This window comes from Amblyomma maculatum, unplaced genomic scaffold (assembly GCF_055883805.1).
Source record: "Amblyomma maculatum isolate TAMU_Amacu unplaced genomic scaffold, ASM5588380v1 scaffold_27, whole genome shotgun sequence".
Taxonomy (NCBI): domain Eukaryota; kingdom Metazoa; phylum Arthropoda; class Arachnida; order Ixodida; family Ixodidae; genus Amblyomma; species Amblyomma maculatum.
Genome location: NW_028146752.1, coordinates 1,236,965 through 1,259,113, shown reverse-complemented (window position 1 = coordinate 1,259,113; position 22,149 = coordinate 1,236,965). Strand labels below are relative to the sequence as shown.

Below are 22,149 nucleotides of genomic sequence, written 5' to 3'. Positions count from 1 at the left end.
TCGTTAGGGGTAGTGACAGTGAAGATAATAATGACAGAAATGACTATGACGCCTTACGTGGTGACGTCATGACAAGTCGGGATTTTATGACTGGATGTGACAATCTTGACGTCATGACGTCACTAGGGGATTAACTATCTCCCCCTTTAGTCTAAACATGCACCTCATATACAACGCTGAAAGGAGGCAAAAGAGAGCAGAAGCACTCAAAAAGCGCTTCGAGCCACTGGACAGTAAGGCAGTTGCACACGGAGATGCGGCGAAGGGGAAAACGTGTAGGGCGGTAGTTCAATTTCCCGCCGGGCATTTTCCACGCGCTTTCTCTTCCTTCTTCCCACGTGCCTTCTCTCTCGCCCTCGTGCTTTCTCTCTCTGGGTCAAACCTCTCTCTCCAATTTTCCTCTTACGGAAGAAACTTTTCGTTTTTCTAACCGCGCTTCGCGACCGCGACAGCGTGTTTTTACAAGTTGTAAAATGCACGGATAAATGTTATTTACCTCATGTTTCTGCCACCCGTCATCTGTCTGAGGAGTGGCCGCACCCCAAACGCGCGTCATGGAATCAGAATAGTAAAAACGCGATGCTCGCCTGTCCGCCGTCTCGTTAGCACCTAGGCCTAGGATCGCCGCTCCGCTGGCTGGCACCGCACTTGAAGAGGTTCGTCAGTTCACATTGCAGTCATGGACAAAATGGCGTCCCCCGACCGCAAGTCGCCCCCTGCTCACGTGAGTCCAGACCAACCCCTCTTTGTACGCTCTGAGAAGACGGAAAGCTCTCTAAAGTCACGGCATTCGTCGCGGTCAGCTCGTTCGGAGCGTTCGGCCGCCTCGACCACGCCGAGCATGCTTGCCGCCAGAGCAAGGGCGGAGGCCGCCGCGGCGCGAGTGCTAGCATCTCTGACTAAGAAAGAAGCGGCTGTGAGGCTGGAAAAAGCAAGAATCGAAGAGCAGGAAAAGCGCACAGCTGCAGCAATCGAGGGAAACAAAAGCCGAGCTGGATACAGAGTTAGAAGTCATGCAGTTGGAAAGGCAAGCGGCCGCTGCGAAAGCACAAGCGGAGTTCCTGGAAGCTGCCGTAGATCCGCACGGCGGGGAGCATCACATCTGTCGGACTGCCTCCGAGGCATCCGAAGACCGCGCTAAACGCACCTTGGACTACTTACATGACCAGGCTCGCGTGCGCTACAACCGGCGTCCGCAATCGCAGCAGCATGACGGCGGAGAGCACCACGTCTCTCGGACTGCTACAACGGCACCTGAGGGCCACGCTCCCTACACACCAAGCGCTCGCAACCAAGGGGTCAAGCCGAGGTTTGCAAGTTGGCAAGCTAATCAAGCTAATGCTCCAGAGCTTACCGCCATGGCGAAGTATCTGATTCGACTCGACCTTGTGAGTACCGCGTTTGCGAAGTTCGACGACTGCCCTGAAAACAACCGGTCGTGGAAATGCAGGTTCATGGGAATGACATGGCAAGCGAGGAACTTGACATTCTCGTGAAGTGGCTTGGGACGGAGTCGTCAAGCTATGGAGTTCAGTGCACGTGACAACCCGGAAGCTGGGCTAAAGATAGTCTGGGAAAGACTCGAGGAATGTTATGGCCGCCTGGAAATTATAGAAGAGACCATCTTCAGGAGAATTTCAAGCTTCCCCAGATTGTCCGAGAAAGACACACATAAATTGAGAGAGCGGGGAGATCTGCTTCTTGAAGTTGAGGCTGCAAAAGAGGACCCTCACATGACTGGGCTAGCTTATCTGGACACCGCAAGAGGGATAAATCCCATCGTAGAAAAGCTGCCGCACCGCTTGCAAGAGATGTGGATCACAAAAGGCTGAAAGTACAAGCAAGAACATCAGGTCGCTTTTCCCCCTTCTCGATCTTCTTCAGCTTTGTCAGGGACCAGGCGAAAATGAGAAATGACCCCCGCTTCAAATTGAGCTCAGCAAGTAGCACCCCTTCTAGTCTCCCAAAAGCATCCAGATGGGCAACGAGTGAGGGCATGAGAAGAGCACCCATCTAAGTCCAAATGACTGGCGTGGAGGCGGGCACTGAGCATCCACCCCCAAACACGCCGAAGCTGCAAGATGCAACCAAGCATTGTCCTCGGCACAAGAAACCTCAAAATCTCCGGAAGCGTCGCAATGTAAGTCCCTGCTAAAAGAATATGGGATCTGCTTCAGGTGCAGCGCTATACAGACCAATTTGCAAGAGACTGCAAAATAGTTGTTAAGTGTGCCGATTGTGGTAGCGATAGGCATGCCCCACCACTTCACGCAGGAAAAGTCACCCAAGGGCCTTATGTCCTTGAGCACAGATCTGAAGATGCCAGAGGAGACCAGGATTCCTCACTTGAAGTATCGTCCAAGTGTACAGAAGTGTGCGGACAAGGCTACAGTGCCAAGTCGTGCTCAAAGATCTGTTTGGTTAAAGTAAGTCATCCGAGCCAGCCTCACAAGATTGCAAAAATGTATTCCATTCTAGACGGCCAGAGCAATAGGTCACTTGCAAGAACGGAGCTCTTCGACATTTTTGGTTTACTTGGACAAACTTCTGCTTACACTCTAAGGGCGTGTGCCAGAATTACGGGAACAATTGGAAGAAGGACATCCGGATTTCTCATTGAAAACATTCACGACTCCTTGAAGCTGCCCTTACCAACACTCATTGAGTGCAATGACATGCTTCACAACCGAAACAAGATTCCTACACCGGAAGCGGCATTGCATCACCCTCCTCTCAAATATGTAGCTAGATTCATTTCTTGTTTGGAAGCGGAGGCCAAAATTCTACTTCTCCTCGGGCGAGACATCCTCAGAGTACACAAGGTTAGACAACAGCGCAAATGGGCCAGCTGATGCACCATTTGCTCAGAGACTGTACCTGGGATGGGTTATCGTAGGGAATGTCTGCGTAAGTCGAAGCTGCACACCAGACTGTGTCAACAACTTCAAGACAAACGTCCTCGAAAATGGACGTCCCTTCCTTTTTGAGCCATGCCAGAATCACTTCCTGGTCAAGAAGATTGCAAGCACTCCTGAGTTGATACACTGCTTCCAACCTAATCAGCACGCTGCTAGGAACAACAGTTATGGTAATAGAATCGCAGAAACGCTATTCAAGACTACGGACGATAACAACAGACCTTCCATTTCCTTTGGAGGACAGGAAGTTCTTGAAGATAATGGATGGGGAGTTCTCACCGGACAAATCAAACAGTTGGGTAGCGCCTCTTCCCTTCCGTTCCCCAAGACCTGGGCTTCAGAAAAACAAGTACCTGGCCCAGACACGCTTCGCTTCTCTCCAACGGACCTTGAAGAAGAGACCAGAACTGAGGGAACAATTCACGAACTTCATAGAAAGGATGTTCAAGAATGGCCACGCGGAGGAAGACCCACCGCTTCGAGATGGAGAAGAATTCTGGTACCTCCCCATCTTTGGTGTTTGCCACCCGCGAAAGCAAAGTGAGACGCGAGTCCCGTTCGATTCCAGTGCACAGTTTAAGGGCGTGTCAGTGAACAGTGTGTTGCTTACTGAACCCGACCTAGTGAACTGCCTGCTTGGAGTGCTCATCCGATTCCGGAAAGAACCTGTGGCTGTCACCACGGACATTCAGCACATGTTCTACTGCTTCCTGGTGCGAGACGATCATCGAAGTTATCTAAGATTTCTGTGGTTCCACAACAACGACATCCAAGATCACATAGTGGAGTACCGAGTGAAGGTACATGCGTTTGGAAATAGCCCCTCACCAGCAGTTGCAGCTTATGGGCTTCGAAGAACAGCACGAGAAGGACACGAAGAATTTGGCAGCGACGTCAGACATTTCGTCGAGAGAGATTTCTATGCCGACGATGGTTTGAAGTCTCTCCCTACAGACAAAGAAGCCATCAGCCTGATACGCCGCACAAAACAAATGTTGGCAGCATCAAACCTTAGGCTCCACAAAATAGCCTGTAACGGCCCAACTGTGTTAGAAGCATTTCCTGAGAAAGACCGCGCTAAGGATTAGATGGATCTTTATATGTATAATGGTACACTGCCGATCCAACGCAGTCTGGGAATTTCTTGTGGCCTTACGAACTACACCTTCACCTTTACGACTCCAATCTAAAAAAAAAACATTCACTCGGCGCGGTGTCTTGTCAGTGGTGAACAGTCTGTTGCTCCAGTCACCATTCAAGGAACGTCCCTCCTCCGAGAGCTAGTCTCCGAGACATGCGATTGGGACTGTCCAGTTTCTGATAACAATAGAGCCACATGAGATACTTGGAAAGCCTCCTTACAAGTACTCGAGCAGCTGGCCATACCTCGCACTTATGCCCCTACCTCACTCACCACCGCACAGCGCAAGGAACTTCACATCTTCTCAGATGCATCAAGCAAGGCTGTGGCTGCAGTGGTTTACCTCAGAGTGATATGTCCCCATGGCACGTGTTTCGAGTTCGTCATTTGAAAGGCTAAGCAAGCACTGCATCCGGCGCACACCATCCCAAGACTGGAGCTTTGCGGTGCAGTGTTGGCAGTAGAGCTAGCAGAGGTCATTAATCTTGAAATGGACATGGGACTTGATGCTGCAAACTTCTATACCGACAGCAACGCGGCCCTAAGCTACATACATAATGAGACCCGAAGGTTTTACGTGTATGTCAGTAACAGAGTGGAACGCATCAGAAGATCGACACGTCCAGAACAGTGGCATTACGCTTCTTCTGACATGAACCCTGCGGATCTCGGAACAAGGTTTATGCCTGCAGCCCAAATGGCAGGATCAACCTGGCTGGCGGTCACGGAGTTCTTGTATCATCAAGAACACTGTTCGCGGGCACTGAAGAGCAAGTTCGACCTGGTTGATGCTGATTCTGACATGGAGGTGCGGCCCTAGGCAAATGTTCTCGCAACCTGCGTAAATGCGAACGAACTCTGCAGTTTTCGATTCGAGCGCTTTTCAAGCGGGATAAGGTTGACTCGTGCAATCGCAGTGCTCATAGGTCTGGCGAGCAGATTTCTGAGCACTTCTCACGATGTGTCGGCGGCCTCTTCGCGTAACAACTCATCAGACCAACTAGGGCCTTCCTCAGAACGCCTGACTGATGCGAAGGCAGTCGTTATCCTGTCTGTGCAGAAATATGTCTATCCAGGCGAGGTGAAGATCCTACAACAAGGACAGCGACGTTCAAAGTCAAGCTCTCTGTGGAGACTGGATCCATGGATTGATTCCGACGGCCTTTTGAGAATTGGTGGTCGCCTCTACAGAGCCAACCACTTCGACCAGCAGAAGCCCATCATCGTGCCGGGGCGACACCACATCACCACCCTGATTTTGCGGCATTGCCACGAGCAGATCAGATATCAAGGACGCCACTTCACTGAGGGAGCGGTCAGAGCAGCTGAGTTCTGGATCGTCGGAGCTACGCGTAACATTGCTTCCTAGACACATAATTGCGTTACATGTTGGAAACTCCGAGGGAGACAGCTACAGCAGAAGTTGGAAGACTCGTTTTGATGCCGTTCGTGACGCGAGTTCCTTGCTGCGCTACAGTGTCATCGCAAGTGGCAGTACCCAACTCGTAACCTCAAGGCAGGCGACATCGTGCTCCTGAGAGACAGCCAGGTTCATCGCAACCAGTGGCCCATGGGACTCATTGTGAACGCTATCGAAAGTGTGGACGGCAACGTGCGAAAGGTCGAGATCAAGACGGCAACCCGGGGAGTGATAAAGACATTTCTCCGTCCTGTGAATGAAACGATGCTTATTCCGCGCGAGGACTGAAACACCATATAGTAGTATATAACCAGACGGGGATTGTGTTATTACATGAGTTGGTTCAATTTTCTCGCCGCGCACAACCTTCATCTGAAAACACTGGACTCCTCTCCAAGTGCTTCATCTTCCTTCTCGCCACGCGCCTTCTCTCTCGCCCTCGTGCTTTCTTTCTCTGGCTCAAACCTCCCTCCCCAAGTTTCATCTTACGGAAGAAACTTCGTTTTTCTAACCGCGCTGCGTAACTGCGGCAGCACCGCGTTTTTACAAGTTGTAAAATGCACGGATAAAGATTATTTACCTCGTGTTTCTGCGACCCGTCATCTATCTGAGGAGTGGCCGCACCACAAATGCGTGCCATGGAATCAGAGTACGTCCTATTAAATAAAGGTCTTTCAAATTAATCGTGTAATCTGATAATTAATTAAAATGACTTAGACAAACTTGTTAATATTCAATTTAGGGCTAAGTGATTAAGTTGTAGAGGGGGTTCAGATACAACTGACCGAGTTTTTTTCCTACGTGATTGTTGTTTCCAGTATTTGTAGAAGCGCGAAATATGAAAAAGCATCACGCAGTGCTGCGCTGCCGTATTTTAGCGCTGCCAAATGCGTTTACAATCAACGAAAAACGTGCTCGCTAGCCGTCTCGAAATGACGTCAGAACTGTGCCAACACATTCTGCCGGAAGGCGCGAGCGATAGGCGATGGAGGCTCTACTAAGACGGAGCTTTTTTCGAGCTCGGACAAAAAAACACTGCAGTCGCTTAATTCAAAGTATACGCTCTGTTCTGATTGTTTGGGTCATGATGCAGCCCGTCGAAATGAGCGGCGGCAGCTCACTTCGTCCCACTTTCTTTGTCCAAACATTGTTAGGAGGGCTGAAATAGCATGCACGAGCGCAGTCACATGACATTTTTTATATGTATTTCGCGAGCTTTCTTCACATGCCGAGAAAAACGGCCACGTCGGAGGTACGTTGGTAGAAAAAACTGGATAGGTTTCCAAACCCCCTCCAAAAGTTAATGAAGACCAATAAAACGTTCTGCTGGGCAAGTTGGTTCATCTTTGAAAAGGAATGCTTTAGCGCGGAATAAGTAGGAAACGGACTTGTTTCGCGCTAAAAGCATTCCTTTTCTAATGAAGACCAATTGGCTTCAAACTGAATAGTGAGGATTTGGCAGAAGTCGTCTTTGAGCTGAATGTAAACATATTGTAAGGATGCCTACATGGCAGCAAACGACATGCCGTTCCTTTCACCCAGCTTCGCTGTCCCACTATACTTATTGCGAAAGCACTACTACTCTAGGTTTCGAGGTTTCACCGTAGCGCGTCCGGTAGCCACGTGTTACCCACGTGACGCTGTGACGTCACGTGGGCTGGCAGGAGCTGCCAGCTGGGATCTCTCGTTTCACGTGGGACGGTTATGTCAGAATCAGCCTGCTAGGACCCTGGCATTCACGTTACCCCTATGGGCCAGTAAGGCATGTTCCTACGGCTTAGTTAAAGCGGTGCTTTATATGTGGGCTGAGGAAGAAGAAAAAGAGAAGATCGCTTGGTCACCCGCAGCTAATGCTTTCGCTCAATATTTAGTTCAGCAGTGTTGAACCCTTGTAATGTTTCTTTTTAATCTGTAGTTCGAGTTATATGAAACTCCCTGTATATATTCTCTCTCTCCTTGAAATTATGTTTCAGAGCTCCAACTTGCATTGCTTGTTTGCGTGTTTTGTTCAACTGCTTATTTTTTCCCGCACTGGTAGCATCCCCACAATGCAGCATTAATAAGCTTCCCTCCATTTCACAAGTCGCTATCTTATGCGAGTCGAGACTTTCGGGAATCTCGATAGTCGGGAATCTCCTCAGCTTGGTCTCCCAAGGTTCAAGTGTATTCGAACTTATCGCCCAACGTAATCAGGCGTCCCGCGATAGACGCGGCATTTTCATGCAGGCAGCGAATGGAATCTAACAACGCCGGGGATTAGGCGCTGTCGAAAATGTGCTTTCTTCGCACAAGACCCGAACGAGTGCCGCGATTTCGAGAGAGACTTAGGTGTAATATACAGACCTCCAACACGCCGCGAAGAACCGAAGTGCGTCAAGGTTTATCGTTGCATTGACTTCATCCGTTCGCATTAATTCGCCCTCTCCTACACATCTTAAGGTATCGAATTCTAATGCATAACGAACTACGTTATATTCCAGAGAAATTAAAAACTAGGCAATTCTCATAAGTGGCTACTCACTCCCGATCACTTTCTCTTTTATCGCTCAAACATATTGTGAAGCTTGCATGTAAGGCTCTCGCGGATCCATTTCCCCCTCCGCACAGCACGAATATCCTGCATAACTCCCTTCCACACGGTTAAAAATGCAGAGCAGACGGAGACACACCGATGCTAGACCGATTACCCAGGAAACCCTTGCCGGAGAAATGATACGTCGCCAATCGCAAGTGAAATCTATGGGAAAATATTTCGCTCGTTGTTTCAACTCCAGAAAAGCTCGGCCAACTATACCCTCGTCAGGAGTCCACAAAGGCTGTACGCGAGAAAAAGCATACCAAGCCAATCAGAAGTGGAATATGAAATTCCACTGTCGTGTGGAAAAGCCTAAGTCGACCAATCTGGCACATGTGTTAAAATTCGATTGAGGGAGAGATTTAGCGAACGACGAAGACGTGAACTTGGTTAAGCATTGCAAGTCTTAGCAAGAATGTTCGCCGCATTTTGATGGTGCAAGAATTCTAAGCAAAAGCAAAAATCAAACTGCGCGTGAACTACCATGTAAAGAAAAGGGGCGATTAATGAGTAGGCGATACTTGAATTCACTTGCACAAAGCAGAGTATGACGTTTTATCTCCCACACGATACGATGTGCCACATGGTGTGAAAATGTTTTACATTGACGGTAGCATGAGTCCTTCCTTTCTTCTTTCCTGTGCGTGCGTCCCCCACGGAACCTTCATATTTCCCATGCGTTGGCGGAATAAAATCAGTTGTGAGTGCAGCGATTGTCCGTGTCGTACGTTCTTCTGTACGCTTTTAAATCACTTAAAACATTTTAACGTATTGCGCAGTCGAATGTAGCAAGCATCATATCAATTACATTTCCGTTGAATCTTTCCACATGCCACCAGTGACCTGTAAGCATACTAATGGCCCTAAATTATTGCTATCATCCAATCATCATGTCCCGCCCACATTCTATGCGCCAATGAGAGGAAACAAAGTACAAACACTTTTACGCTGGAAAAAAAAATTTAAAATAACTAATTCAGGTTTCAAATAAGTATTTTATCATTGATTGTGCAACATTCTAGTGATAATTAATTTACTGTCATGTGATCCTTACGCTGAAGCTTTATAAATGGTTAAGTATTTAATTCATGCCGCAGATAAGTGGGGCATGATAATGAAACTTAGGTCAGGTTTTCCTTTCAATCTTCGTTACTTCCACGATTTTAAGACGTGATACCTTTCTTTACGGATACAATCACATTTAAATTTGCCGTATCCGTGGCCTCAATTCGCACTACGGGCAACTCTGCCGGACAGGAAAGGCAAAATCGAATCTAATACGTGGCCGCCAATTCAACTCTTCGAAAGCAAACAGGAACTGCCTTTGGCACGGCTCATCTCGAGATTAAAGCTCGTCGATTTTGCCTTACAAACGTGCATAACCGCGATTTCTGAAGCGTTCGCTAAAAGAAGCGCTCAAAAGCACCTAGAAGTCAATGTCCAAACTGAGCCGTGCGAATATCCGGGAAGGTTAGCTACTCCGAACCTAGCAGCATCGTAGAGCGCTTTTCCTTACCCTGGTCATATCGGATGGGGCATTGCTTAAAGACAGCTGTAGTCTTTAACACCTTGCTTAGAGATGTTAAAGATGTTGCAGAGACTTCATTCCTCAAGGAACAGGGTCAGCGAAATAACACAATAGGCCTCGTGAGGGCTGTCTAGGCTTGCAGATAAAGTTGCTATGAGGGATGCCGGACTCAATAGTAAAGATAAATTATTCGGAGCTCTCAACTGTAGTGTTGCTCATAGTCCGAGTCGCTTTTCGTCACGAACCCCACAAATGAAACGAAACATTTAGAATGAACATTACCCGAACGCAGAGTACCTGTAGCCACCGTTGCTCTTTTCTAGGCTGCCGGGTGGAGTTTAACTGTGCTCCCAGATCATGCATTCTGTCCGGTCTCGTGACTTCATTTACCAATTTTGATCCCCACTTACCAAACCTGACTGTAAAGCTGCTAGGTTACCTGCAATAGCGCATTTCATCAGGGTTCCTCGTGACCAACATTTGCCAACAAACTTTCACTGTTATGCGAATTAAGCTTTTTGTGCGAAAAAAAAAACACGTACAAAAGAATTCATATCTTCGAGAGAGTAAACCGGGACAACTAGGCTCCCCTTCCCATTATCTGTATGCTCCAGAACTCTTGAAAAGCATCTCCATTTCAGGCTTGTTTCATGCGAAGATAAGGCAAATTTAATCTCAAAGCCCCGATATGCATTTATAAAAGGTCCTTTCTCGGAAACTGGTCTTTTGGTGATTGAACCAGCGCTTACCTGGCAAGGTGCTCTACAAAGTGGACCAATCAGGCCGAACAGAATTGATCAACGGCCCCGAGCATGCATGGCACATATTTTATATGACACAACTGCTCGAAGAACACAACGCAAACGTTAATCAAACCTATAAGCGAGTTAAGTTGGTTTTCGGACATAATTAAAAAGCATTCAGTGCAACACATACGCAAACAAGAGAAGCGCCCGCGGTGCCCTCTTTCTCGTTTGTGTCTGTGTTGCGCTGAATGCCCAGTAATTATGTTAACAAAATTCTTCGGAACAAATTATTTTACTTATATCCCCTTATATCCACTTATATCCCCGCCCAGGGTGCCCCATCTGTAAAAACGAAGATGTTGAGGCCGACATTCACCACTTGCTGTGGGACTGCCCACCCCTCAAACCAACACGAATCCGGCACCTGAGGATAGCTGGTCTTTCAGCAACCAATCCTGCCTCATACGTCACTTGGACGCAGGGTTCTCATCATCGCCGCTCACTCCTGGACTTTATAAAATCAGCCAACCTCTTTCCATTCATTTATTCATCCATCTCATACCCTACTGATGCCCTGAGGCAATAAATATCGACTAAAAAATTCATTTCCACTGCCAATACGACAGACTACACCGTGCGACAGACCACGGTGCTGATAGCTGTATACAAGCCGGAGTGTGCCTCCGACCGCTTAGCATTTCACTGTCAGTCATAGAGATCGCAGATAGAAGGCAGATTACAAGAACCGGCTAACAAATGCACGCCTGCCATCAAGGGTAAACCTTCTCCCCCTCTTTTTCGTGTGATGTCATCTTGTACCTACCTGTTCTGTGTACGCTGCCAGTTCACGTGTTACTAGCGTTGTTGTTTGTCGTCCTCAACTCTCATGTAACTGTAGTTATTGCTCGAACCCTCGGTAAGCTCTCATGGCTCTTTTCGCAAGCATCATCACTTCCTTTTTTGGTCACGTGATGAAGATATAGAGATTAAAAGAGAAATCTGCCGTAGAATACCAGTGTTGTCAGCTTATTTGTGCTCGAGTTAGATATATATTCCGCTGTGAAAGCCTGGTTTTGTGCACTTCTTAACCGCATGCTTGATGTTCTTTTTCTGCCTTTCTGGAAATAAAATACAATGCTTCTTTACAGATTTTTAGCGCGAAATAAGAAAATATCATAATAAAACCCAATTATTCCAGACTAAACATGATTCCGAAAGTTCTAAAACTGAAACCAAACGGATGTTCACAAAACGTAAAAAACAATTGAAAAAATTTCTGGGAAAAAGAAAATTGCTTTCCAAAATTTGTACCGCAGTAGAAGTAACCCTTACCAGAGTTTAGCGCACCTAAATAGCCGCCAGTAATACGTTAGGTTTTTGGCTATTCCTCTTGAAACATTTTTTTGTTGACCTTTGAAGCTCAGGCGTCTAACATTGACCACTTTTAGCGATAGCGTAAAACACGGTCATAATTTACTGTATGCGGAGGATTGTGTCTTCTTCTCAGAAATTTGAAACAGACCAGATAACGATGAAGGAAGCATCTGAAAAAGATCCTGAAAGCAGGTCAACTTTCTGAGAAGTCTTCACGAGAATTCTTCCAAAGAAAACTCGCCTTATACTCCAGTGGTCCTTAGCTGACAACATATATAAGGCGTGGATCGGCTGTTTTCCAAAATAAAGTCGCTAGTGAGCGCATGTGTGTTTGTCCTCCTCTTCCTGGCCCGTCGTCTGCTATAGCGTTCTTTCTCTGACAATGAATAACCAACTCGCCCAGCAACATACCCTGTTCAAGTTCATTTCTGATACAAGGGGCTCCTTTTCGTTCTGCGTCGATCCGTGCCTTCTCGTTCCTTTGATTTCAACAGCTGTTTGCAAAGCCAGGGTTTTGGGTTTCTGCATCCGAAATCAGATATTACCGCCTAAAGTTCGTTGCTTGTTCGGCGGCTTCCGACCCTCAACTGGCCATGGAAACCGGATTTGCAGGATACTGCGCTCCGAATGGCAGCACCAGGCCCGATTGCTACGACAACACCTGCAACTACTGCTTGCGCAGTCAAATCCAACAGAGTGGACTAAATGGCGTCAGTTCAGACGCTTAATTGACAGTACCACCGAGTTTCTGTGGCTGCAGACTCTTCCAAGTCTTCGGATGGGTGTGCCAAAGAAACAAGCGGCGACCAGCAATCGAGTTCATCTGGTGGGATGTGCCGGTGACTGCCCCAAGGACGTGCAACTGTTGCTCCAGAAAGGGCCTAAGTTCGTTCGTCAGCATCGAAACTACTCACCATGGTCAGGCAAGTGTCAAGGTCGGCATCTGTGGCTGAACAAGAAAGTTGTGTGTCCGGAGGTGTGACTTGCTTAACCGTCATAGTGGCACAAGGCGAAAGCCCCCTCTTTAAAAACCGTATCATATCTAAAAGACAATAACTTGTCCTTGTTGACCGCCGATAAAGAAGGAGGTTTCGTAATTCTACCTAAGGATTTCTACAATCAGAAAGCGTCAACAGCTATTAATGCCTGTTTTGACAAATGCAACGGCGTTTCCTTAACCGAAGTGAGAAGCACAGTAAAGAAGTTATGTGAACGGTTAAATTTGGATAAGCTTTCCCGCTCGATAATGAATAGCAAAAAAATGTCCCTCAGTATGTTCCTCACCGCAAAGGCGCATAAACCAGAGTGCCCGCTCCGCGTTATCGTTTCAGAAAATCATGCTTGGCAAAAATCGGTTTCCAGCTTTTTGCAAGCCAAACTCAAAATTCTAGAAGTTGGTGACCCGTTTCTGGTAAAGAATTCAAAAGAAGCCATTAAATTTTCGCAAGAAAATAGCAGCAGGGCCTTCCTAGGCTTCTCTATTGATGTGAGGGATTTATATTATTCAATTCCGCATGATGATTTGCTCCGTTGTGTAAGCGATTGCACTGATAAGCACGGTGTCATCGCCTTTCAAAACCGACTGCGGCATCTGTGCACGCGGATTCTTGGAATTGTTATCTATGTATCTCAGGTCTACTTATGCTGAGTGGAACGGATCCCTTTTCATCCATAAGCAGGGCATATGGCTCTTGCATCGCCCCCATCCTGAGCGACCTCTTTTTGGCAATGCATGACCGAACAATTAGCAAAGAGATAGAAAGGTTAGCTGTTTTAAAAATCTTCAGATACGTCGATGACGATCTAATTCTTATTAACTGCCCAGGTAATAACTCAAACAACCAACTAATCCCACTTGCTGAGTGCGCAAATGTCCTTAACTATGTTTTTGTTTCCGCTTTTTCCAAAAATCTGTATTCTGTAGCCCCCGCTTATCCTGGTGCTGGTTTTCCCCCAATGGACCCTATTGTCTCTGATATTGCTGGCGTGGAAAAATTAATTGGAAAACAAAAACTTTCTTCATCGTGTGGTGTTAACAACATCAATTCCAAGTTTCTGATCAGGACTAAAGTGTACAGCGCTATAATACTTTCTAATCTATCCCAGCGATCTCTTCAGACAGCCTGTATTCAAGAGGACTGGAAGGTTGGGAAGGTGATTCCCTTGCACAAGTTGGGGACAAACATTCGGCACTTAGTTATCGACCCATTCCACTTACGAGCATTCCATGTAAAATCATGGAGCATCTCATTTACACTCACCTTGTATCATTCCTTCAGTCAAATGGCTTTTTTACAGATTATCAACATGGATTTCGAAAGTCATTTTCATGCGAAACTCAACTATTATCCTTTACACATGATCTAAATTCCATCATTGACAGGGGTTCTATTGTCGATTGTATATTCCTAGAGTTCTCTACAGCGTTTGACAAGGTTTCGCATCAACTGCTGTTTTTAAAATTAAGTAAACGTAGCCTTGACACTAACGTTTTTGCGTGGCTTCATTCTTTTCTTACTGATCGTTCACAATTTGTCACTGCTAATAACACTTGCTCCTTCTCTTCCCCAGTTCAATCGGGCGTTCCGCAAGGCTCTGTGCTGGGACCTTTGCTTTTTCTCATCTACATCAACGATTTACCTGATACCATATGCTCATCGATTAACCTTTTTGCAGATGGCTGCGTCATATACCGCGAAATTAAGTTATTCTGATGTAGCGCTTCTTCAGTCCGATATTAACCGTGCTCTTGGCTGGTCTAACACGTGGAACATGCAACTAAACACTAAAAAATGCAAGTACATGCGTGTTTCTCTTCGTATCACAACACTGCCCTCATTTCATCTTAATAATATTATTCTGGAATCTGTGTCTTCTTACAAATATCCAGGCGTGTACATTTCTTCTAATCTCTCTTGGAAGACGCATGTAGACCATATAACCAAAAATGCTAATCGCATGCTGGGCTACATACGTCGTAATTTTTATCTTTCTTCTAGTCCTGTAAAATTACTTCTTTACAAATCATTAGTTCGTACTAAACTAGAATATGCTGCATCTATCTGGGACCCCAGTCAAGAAACGCTCATCCATCAGCTTGAATCTGCTCAGAACCGGGGGCACGTTCCATTCTTTCCAATTATCATCGTAACTCCAGCGTCACCACTATGAAAGCTAATTTATCGCTACCTCTGCTATCACAACGTAGGAAAATTTACCGTCTTAGCTAGTTCCATAAAATCTATCATGACAACCCTGTTCTTAAGGATAAATTATTATCAGCACCTTGTTACGTTTCAGCTCGCATCGATCATAGTTATAAGGTTGGTATTCCTGCATGTCAAACCAATCAATTTTACAATTCATTCATCCCCAGCACGTCGGCAAGTTGGAATCACCTCCCCCGAAATGTGGTCGAAATCTCTGATAATTCTGTGTTCAACTCTGCCTTACTCAACCTATCAGTATCATAAACACATGAATTTGTTGCAATGCCATTTTTTCTTTTCTTTCAGCGATTTTGAGATCAGCCAATCTTTTTTAAAAAAAAAAACTTATATTCTTTGTTGCGCTATTGCTTTTTGAGCGTCATTTCGTCCTTTGCAAAAGTAGCCTTTATGCCCTGTATACTTATGTGTTGTTCCTACTCATGTGTAGGTGTGTACTCAGAATGTTTAATTGCTTATTCCTTTTATGTAACCTCTCTCTTTTTCTTTTTTTTCTCGGGGGCATCATTTATATGTTGACATGTAATTTGTTGCTGTTTTTTATGCTATACTTTTGTAATATAACCCACTCCCCTCTGTAATGCCCTCGGGCCTTGAGGGTATTGAAATAAATAAATAAATAAATAAATAAATATCTTTAGAGACGTTTACCCCCCCCCCCCCCCTTCCCTTGTTCTAACACATGAAAAATCCGAAATTGGCTGAATCCGCGTTCTGGAACTGAAGTTGAATTTCGCGGAACAGCACGTCTGCTGGACTTTCGAATCAAGGGCCAATAAAGCAATAAATATAGTCCAGGCTACCTTTAATAACGCGCTCCTCAAATCCTGCGAGCATAGCCTAGAGCAGAGCTTCTTGAACCAAGCCCACAGACTACTTAATTCAGGGTACCCGCCCTTACTTCTGTCCTCAGTAGCGGAAAATCTGTTACTAGTTAAGCAAAGTAAGAACCCAACCGGAAGGGAACACAGGACTCGCAGCAAAAAAAGCGGCTGCAATACCCTACATTCACAAGGTTTCCCACAACCTGAAACGAATCGGAAAAAGGGCAGGGGTTGACGTAATTTTCTCCGCTCCTCACCGTCTTTCTAGCCTTTGAAGGCGTGTCAATGAATCGGGTGAAAACGTCCCAGAATGCACAACCAGGCATCGAGATTCTTTTCTCACTTGCTCACCAGACGTCGTGTATTCGATCCCGTTACCCTGCGGTAGGAAGTATATTAGTGAGACGGGCCGTTGCCTAAATAAAAGGCTATTAGAGCATCAAAATAATGCCGAAGGAAAAACGTCTGGCAATTTGGCGATCCACTGTCGAGACTGCAGTCCCTGCCGGCGGCTCTCCCCGATGTTCAAGGAAACAGAAATCTTGGCTAAGAGCAACAATGAACTTACCAGCAAAATCATTGAAGCCACCGCTATCAACGAGCAAAAACATGAGTGTGTTAGCACTCCTTCACTTGCGTTGTCAGAAAAAGAATTTTCCTTCCTTTCCGCCTAGATCTGTTTTGTGCATTCGTTTAGTCTTCGCGCCTATTTTGGTATAGTTCCGCCTTCGCCTGTCGTAATTGTTATTCGAGCACTTCTGTCTTTTCCCCATCGTTTTATTGCCATAAGGTTTTATGCATCTGTGGTTGTTTCTTTAGCCCGTCCTGTTTTTCAGTGTGCTAGGCGTATGTTTTTTTCAGTGTCCTTTTACTTGCCATTTTTAGTTTTGTCTGATTGGTTTTCATTTAGCGAATTTTTAGTTGTTCATGTTTTCCATCCTTTTTCCAATTTTAGTGCCTTTACCTTCGCTGACTATCACAGCCTTGCCTTTTAGACTGAGCTTATGCCCGCGCTGTTGTTATTGGTCTCATGCTTTCATTTTCGCTTATGGCAATGTTATTTGTTGGCTCCCTTATTTTATCGTTTTATTTAGGCTTCATGTGCGCCCCAGTTCTCTGTTCTTTGCATCTGCCCCACCCCACACTTTCCATGTCTACGCGTTAATTTCTGCTCAATATCAAATGCCGTTCCTAGGATGCTTGAGCTCTGATAACCGTGTTCATGCGCACCTTTAGTCTTTGTGTGCATATAAGGTGTGGATGAGCTGTTTTCCAAAATAAAGTCGTTAGTGAGCGCATGTGTGTGTGTCCTCCTCTTCCTGGTCCGTCGTCTGCTATAGCGTTCTTTCTCTGACAACATTCTCTCGAAAGTATCAGGCCCCAAATAACTACGGTTCACTGACAACCCTCATTGTACAAACAATCGAGCTTACAAAACTATTTCCTGCCAGTTTTATATTATGCGGCAATATTGCACAACCTGATTCTGTTGGCGATCACCTTAGTAAATACATTGTACGTAAGAGCTGATTAGGCTGTAATTTTTTCAAATCCTTAGCGTCCCCTTTCTTCTAAGCCTCTGGTACCGTCGATAACACCAGGCATGGCTTATACAGGGTGGCCAGTTTTCCTACCACGATATCGCCCCCGTCCCTCAACAAATCTGCAGTTACATAATCTTCCCCAACTGCTTTCCCTTTTTTCATCGTTTTAAAGATCTCTCAACCTCGTTTTTCATCACTGGCGAAACATCTGACTGCTCGTCACTACTGCTAACCTCATTAATGTTCCTACTATACTTCGGCTGTAGTATAGGTCAGTATTGAACTCCTCGGCTACTTTGACTATCCTGTCAATATTCGTAATGACATTGCCCGCCTTGTACCTCAGCGCATACATCTCATTTTTGCTATGCCCGATTTCCTCTTCACCGCTTTAAGGCTGCTCCTGTCCTTAACAGCACGCTCAATTTTTCAATATAGTAGTAGCGCATTTTAAAGCTCAGCTACTTTGATCACCTGATGAGAAGAGAGGAGTCGCTGGAGAAAGATTTGGTGTTGGGAAAGGTTGAGGGTCACCGGAGAAGGGGTAGGCAGCGAACGCGATGGTTAGATGGCATCCTCGAGGCGCTGCCGATGAAGTTATGTGATGTTAGGAAGATAATGAGAGACCGGAAAGCGTGGCGTGATATGGTCCATAGGGTCAGGAAGAGTCGGACACGACTGAACGACTGAAATGAACTGAGTAGCGCAGTTATACTTTCTTACGTCGGCCACTTCACACTTATTGATCAGTTTTGATATCTCTGCCAGTTCTATCCTGTCTGTTGGGTTGCAAGCTTTCAAGAGTCAATTTCATTTTTAGTCTTCCCGTTATGGCTTTTTCATTTCCACTTCTTCCGTTTGTTGAAGAAGGTATTCATTATTATTAAGTTAGTGCACTCTGCAAACTCAACTAGTAACTCCCCCCTGCTATTCCTAGAACCAATGCCATTGTCACCGACTGCCTGGTCTCCGGCCTGATTTTTCTCTACTTTGGCATTGAGGTTTAGACTGTTTAATAATCTTAATGACCATGCCTGCCACTCTCCCAATAATGCTATAGATTTGCGCTATTGCCAGCTGTATCTTTATTGACAAGGAACCCTACCCCAAGTTCTCGTCTCCCCGGTAAACCTCGATAATACAATACATGTCCGCCCTTCATTACAGTATATGCCTCGTTTGGCCTCCTAATCTCACTAAGCCCTATCACATCCCATTTCATACCCTGTAATTCATCTAAAAGTACCAATCAGCTAGCCTCACTAGCTAGAATTCTAGCGCTAAGCGTTGCCAGGGTCCGTTTCCAATGGTGGCCTGTCCGGAGCAAGAGATTCTTAGCCCCATTTGCTTTGTTGCAGGTCTCACTGCCACCGTGGTCAGTTGCTTCGCAGCCGCTGAGGAGGCCGCGGATTTGTTACAGTATTCATCGGAGGTAGTGGCCAATTACTACACCAGGGTGGCCAAATCCTGCTCTGGAGGACTGCGTAAATTTCCGGAGGTGTTCTCCGGATAGGTCGCACCGCAAGCCTGTTTATGCGATTTCATCGCAATGCGGGGAATTTTTTTTTTTCATTTTATTTAATCCTGTGGGGAATTGTGCGCCACCGGGATTTGACCCACACTCCTTCCTACACGCGAGGCGGATGTTATACCTCTAAGCCACCGCTTCACCTGCTGATGCATGCTGTCTACCGATTACTCGTGTGCCTTTGTTTTCAGCTAATGATCAATGTACTTGTGTCTTGTATAACCCTTCTTGTGTAAATGCATTTTAGACACTGCGGTATCGATAAATAAACAAGCAAATAAGATCGCCTCAAATCGACAGACTTGCTTTGGTTAAAGGCGCGAAGCACACACCGCGTACCTTTCTTATGCATGTGTTTCGCGCCTTTATTCAAAGATACACACAGCAACTAGCCCAGCAGCTCGTTATTTTATATTGATTTACGTTTTGCGCATGAAAACAAATGATGATAAATCGTACTAAAGAGGGTGATAAAGAGTAAGTGACAATATTTTTTTGCCTCAGAAGAACGCGATTGGGGTGGGCAGTAAAGCACTCTTTAGAAATGCCCAGAGAAACGAAGACCGAATCAAAGCACTTGAAGTGGCTAAGAACATGAGAACCAAGTTCTCAGAAGATATTAAAAGACAGCAAAGCTGATGAATGGGCAAACTGGTTCTGCGTGTTTAAAAGAGCTGGTATAAAAGTTTAAACTCACGCTTGTGAATATCAAGCACATGTCTTGTCTGTTACGTGTACTTCGTGCGGCGGGTACTTTTGTCTGTATGTGCGCGCGCGTTCCGTGCATTCCATGAGTGGTAAAAAAACAGTCGCTTCCCTAAGATTGAATGCCACTTTAAAAGTTATTGCCGGTAGGTGCATGTCTTTTTTCAGACGCGAGTCATTTGACTAGTCAGGTTAGTCCAAGTTTAATTTTCTTGTTGAGACACTAACCGTTGCTCAGGTACTTCTGTCAGATTTGAATGGTAAGGATGGGAAAGCCCTTTACGTAACAGTGGTACCCAAAAAGTCTCGTCAGTGTTCCCAAGGTTGCGCATACTTTTAAGAACGACCCAGACAGGCAAGGCGTCCCCAACGACGTCGAAAATCTCGAACTCACTATTAGTCAAGTGCAATACCGCAGTCGCTGGCTTCCGCAAATGCGTGCATCGGTTGTCGCATGGATCGGAGCGCGCCAGCTTTCAATGAAAGGAAAGAACTGTTTGCGCACACTGCTGCACATACAACCGCGCAAGTCAGCCGTTGGAGGTTTGTTCAAGGTGCCTGACCAGCTGGCAGGCGACCTTCCTCGGACGTTGCATATAGCAGCGCGGAGAGGGAAGCCTTTGTATAAGCGAGCCATCAATTGTGCTGCACGACACGACGAGAGCGGGTTTCCGCATCTTGCCTGAAGCAGAGAGTTATTGTTTTCGCGCGCTCTCTGCGCACTCGAGCTTACGTGGATATCTGTATTATTTTTCATGTAAATCTAGTGCCGAGACTAGGCTCAGTTTTAGGCCCGTTCGCAAAGAAGTCGGCTGGGTTTTCGTCCAACGTCCAAGTTGCACCCCTGTCCTCGCTTGATGCAGTCTTGCTTTGCGGCTCTGCAAGAGTTTTCCACGCTCTCGTGAGAACCAAACAGCGCATGGGCCTTGACAATCAGATATTCTGACTATACGCATAAGTAAAAACCGCTGCTCTTGGCGAACAGTCTTGGTGCTAAAGTTTTGTTGGACTTGTTGCTCTTCCCCCTATTTTAGGCACTCGCTCAGAAGAAATAAACGTGGCGGATCTTCCGCCTGAATGAAACGCCGCCTTTTTTGATGCTAAGGACACCATCGTTGCTGCTCCCCAGACACAAGAATGGGAGCGAATAGCCTTTCAGCGACAAAGTGCCAACAAGAACGCGCAAAAAGATAGCACGTCACTCACGGAACTGGAAACGTGTCTTCTTGAAGCGACGTGTAAGCACATGCAGCCGGAGGTTTCCTTTGCGTGCGCTGCATGTAAGAAACTCTGCCTGTGAGCGGCCTTTCTGTGTCCAGAGCTTCGCCTCCTCGGCCTTGTTTTGGGCGCCGAGATTCGAGCTGTCCGACAGCGTAATCCGGCACTCGGCTATGAAGGGGAGACAAAGAAATACGTATCGTCGGCTGCTGCAGTTATATAACCAGCGATAAGCGGCATCGCTTTATCTACAAGCAATCGTAGTCTTGCGCAAAGGCGACGATGAATGCGATGCACAGCTGCCAAGCGTCCTTCGACTTATCGCTTTCAAACAAAACACGTTTGTTTATGTCAGTTGAAGCGGTAGTTCGCCATGGAAGAGAAGCAATGCTTTAAACAACACTGTTCTGAGACAACCAAACTGAATTAACGTCTCAACCCGGTCTCAGAAAAATAATAAACTGCGTTCGTGCCGGTGAAGGAGGGCTGCTTGTAAACAGAGGTTTCAAAGGAACTGTCACGGGGCCAACACAACCAATAAACTATCGTAAGCTCTACACACACACGTGACTCGCCTATTCTACAAGGCTGCGATGATTCATAGTGCTGGAAGCAAATTAGCTGGTCCAAATCTGCTGTAAAAAAAAACACCCTTTGTATATGTAAGTAGTATTTTGGGCAGTGAGCCGTCGACTCTCGTCGCTTCGAGCGACAAGCCGTGCTGATTTCCTACACCGGAGTGAGCGCAGTCGTGGCGCATTCATCACGGGAGGCTTGTCGACGTACGCTAGCAGGCCTTTTTTTTGCGCCACCTGCAGCAATTCGTGCACGGCCTGACTGGTGAAACATCGTGGCTCAGCGTAGATATACGACTCATTAATCCGCCTACCGTTAGGTGAAAACGTGAGACAGGTGCATGAAACCTTACCTCTCCAAAACTAGGGCACCACCCAGGCTTCGCCTTAAGATAAGGCGCCTTTAACGCCACGCATTCCACTAATAATTTGTTGGGGATGTCGCAGGTACATATGTGGTCGGTTCGAATCCTTATCGCAAAGTATCCTCCAATTTGACAAGCTATCATTAAACGGGAAGCGAAATGATATGACGACACCCTGTGCACAATCAACGGCTGCGTCACAGTTTCGATACGAATTAACGCGCGTAATTTTTCCGGCACATTTGCGACTCGCCCCTAAAGCCTTCCTCTGAGACTAGCGTACGCCTACCATATATCGATCGCAACTTTAGAGCTAGCGATGCCACGGAAGCCACTTTAATGAACAACGGGAGAGAGGAAAACTTTTCCCTGCGAACACGCAAAAATACGCTTGAGGGCAAATATTCCAAGCGCCGGAAATATCGTGAGCTAGTGGATGCGGCCAACGTTCTCCATGCAAG

At 46.3% G+C, this 22,149-nt stretch overlaps 1 protein-coding gene across 9 annotated transcripts in view; it reads right to left on the bottom strand.

Annotated features, from left to right (window-relative positions):
* Positions 1–22,149, bottom strand: part of LOC146170929 (solute carrier family 41 member 1-like) — a 247,126-nt gene that overhangs the window by 128,304 nt on the left and 96,673 nt on the right. For 3 of the 9 annotated variants that reach the window (XM_084586677.1, XM_084586675.1, XM_084586676.1), the window contains exon 2: positions 20,737–20,919. The exons of 4 other annotated variants lie outside the window; for them this stretch is intronic. In XM_084586677.1, the coding sequence (XP_084442803.1) occupies positions 20,737–20,919 (183 nt within the window). Of the gene's footprint in view, positions 1–20,736; positions 20,920–22,149 lie in introns of those variants that run through there. 2 more of the 9 variants (XM_084586678.1, XM_084586682.1) reach the window with 2 other exon arrangements.